The sequence below is a fragment of the Lipotes vexillifer genome, unplaced genomic scaffold (genome assembly GCF_000442215.2).
Source record: "Lipotes vexillifer unplaced genomic scaffold, Lipotes_vexillifer_v1.1 scaffold385, whole genome shotgun sequence".
Classification (NCBI taxonomy): Eukaryota; Metazoa; Chordata; class Mammalia; order Artiodactyla; family Lipotidae; genus Lipotes; species Lipotes vexillifer.
The window spans coordinates 867,510-868,647 of NW_006792323.1; the positions used below are offsets into that span (position 1 = coordinate 867,510).

Consider the following 1,138-nt stretch of genomic DNA (forward strand, 5'->3'; position numbering starts at 1 on the left):
TGGACTTTTAAAGTGATAGCATTTCCCAGCCTTCAACTGAGAAGCTGAACAAAAAAGCCACCCCTCCTGTCATCAGCACAGCAAAATGAGAGGTGGAAAAAACAGGCTGGGAAGAAGCAAGGGCATCTGATGAGCCTTCTTGCCTTTGGCCCAGAACACAGCTCAGACTCCACTCTCTCTCTGAACTGACCTACCCCACTTTGGTGCAAGGCCTGGAGTGATGTGTTCCTGCCCCAGAGCACCTTTCATTCTGTGAAGCCCAAAACATGACCACCAGTAGCCACGCATGTCACGTCCCGGCGGTGAACGGGCACATGACTCACTATCCCGCCGCACCCTACCCATTACTCTTCCCACCAGTCATTGGCGGACTTTCCCTGCCTCCCCACCATGGCCTCCACAGCCATCCTCCGCCGAGTGGATGTAGCACCCCATCACCTGCAAGTAAGTACCATTTGAATTTTCTCTCTTTTCTCTTGCTTGATTGGCTTAATGGACCTGAGAAAACACAATGGTTCATATCCTGGGTGAGTTCTCATTTCGTTGGGTGCCAGTTTCTCTTGGTCTGGAACTGTACCTTTGGTTCTATCAGCAGAAAGGTAATTTGAAACCAGATAAATGGTGAATTTGAGAATTTGGTCCGTTCAAAACCACACTGGTAATTTGTTCTATTAGATAAAATGTAAACACAAATATTAATCAGGAGGTGTGATCAATACACCTGAAGAAATTGTCCACTTGATAAATAACATGAGCAATGAATTAGATGTTACTATAGAAATCACTAATGATAATCCTGAATTTAACATCGATTTTGGTTGTGAGGTCTTCTTTTGAATCTCTTATGCATTTCCTGGATACAGATAGAATCTGTAATTGTTTTCAGCTTCCCAGGGATCTTTGCTACCAGTTCATACCACATAAGCTTTTTAAATGTCCTTGAACACTTGTGGCTCCTTCAGCCATTTCTACCTCCAGTCTTCTCTAAAATATTGGGTACTGTAAGATAAAAGTATTTCGAGTTAGAATTCTTCAAGACCGATATGACTCATTCATAGAAAGCACCCATATTATGGGATTTTTTAAAAAAATAGTTCTGCCTATTTAAGGACAGGCTGTGGTAGCCAGCACGCTCTTC

General features: G+C 43.3%; 1 protein-coding gene across 1 annotated transcript in view; it reads left to right on the top strand.

Moving 5' to 3' along the window:
• Positions 1-266: 266 nt before the first annotated feature.
• RARB (retinoic acid receptor beta) overlaps positions 267-1,138 on the top strand; it is a 445,056-nt gene continuing 444,184 nt past the window's right edge. The window contains exon 1 of the mRNA XM_007465489.1: positions 267-444. Coding sequence (XP_007465551.1) covers positions 267-444 — 178 coding nt within the window. The remainder of the gene's footprint in view (positions 445-1,138) is intronic.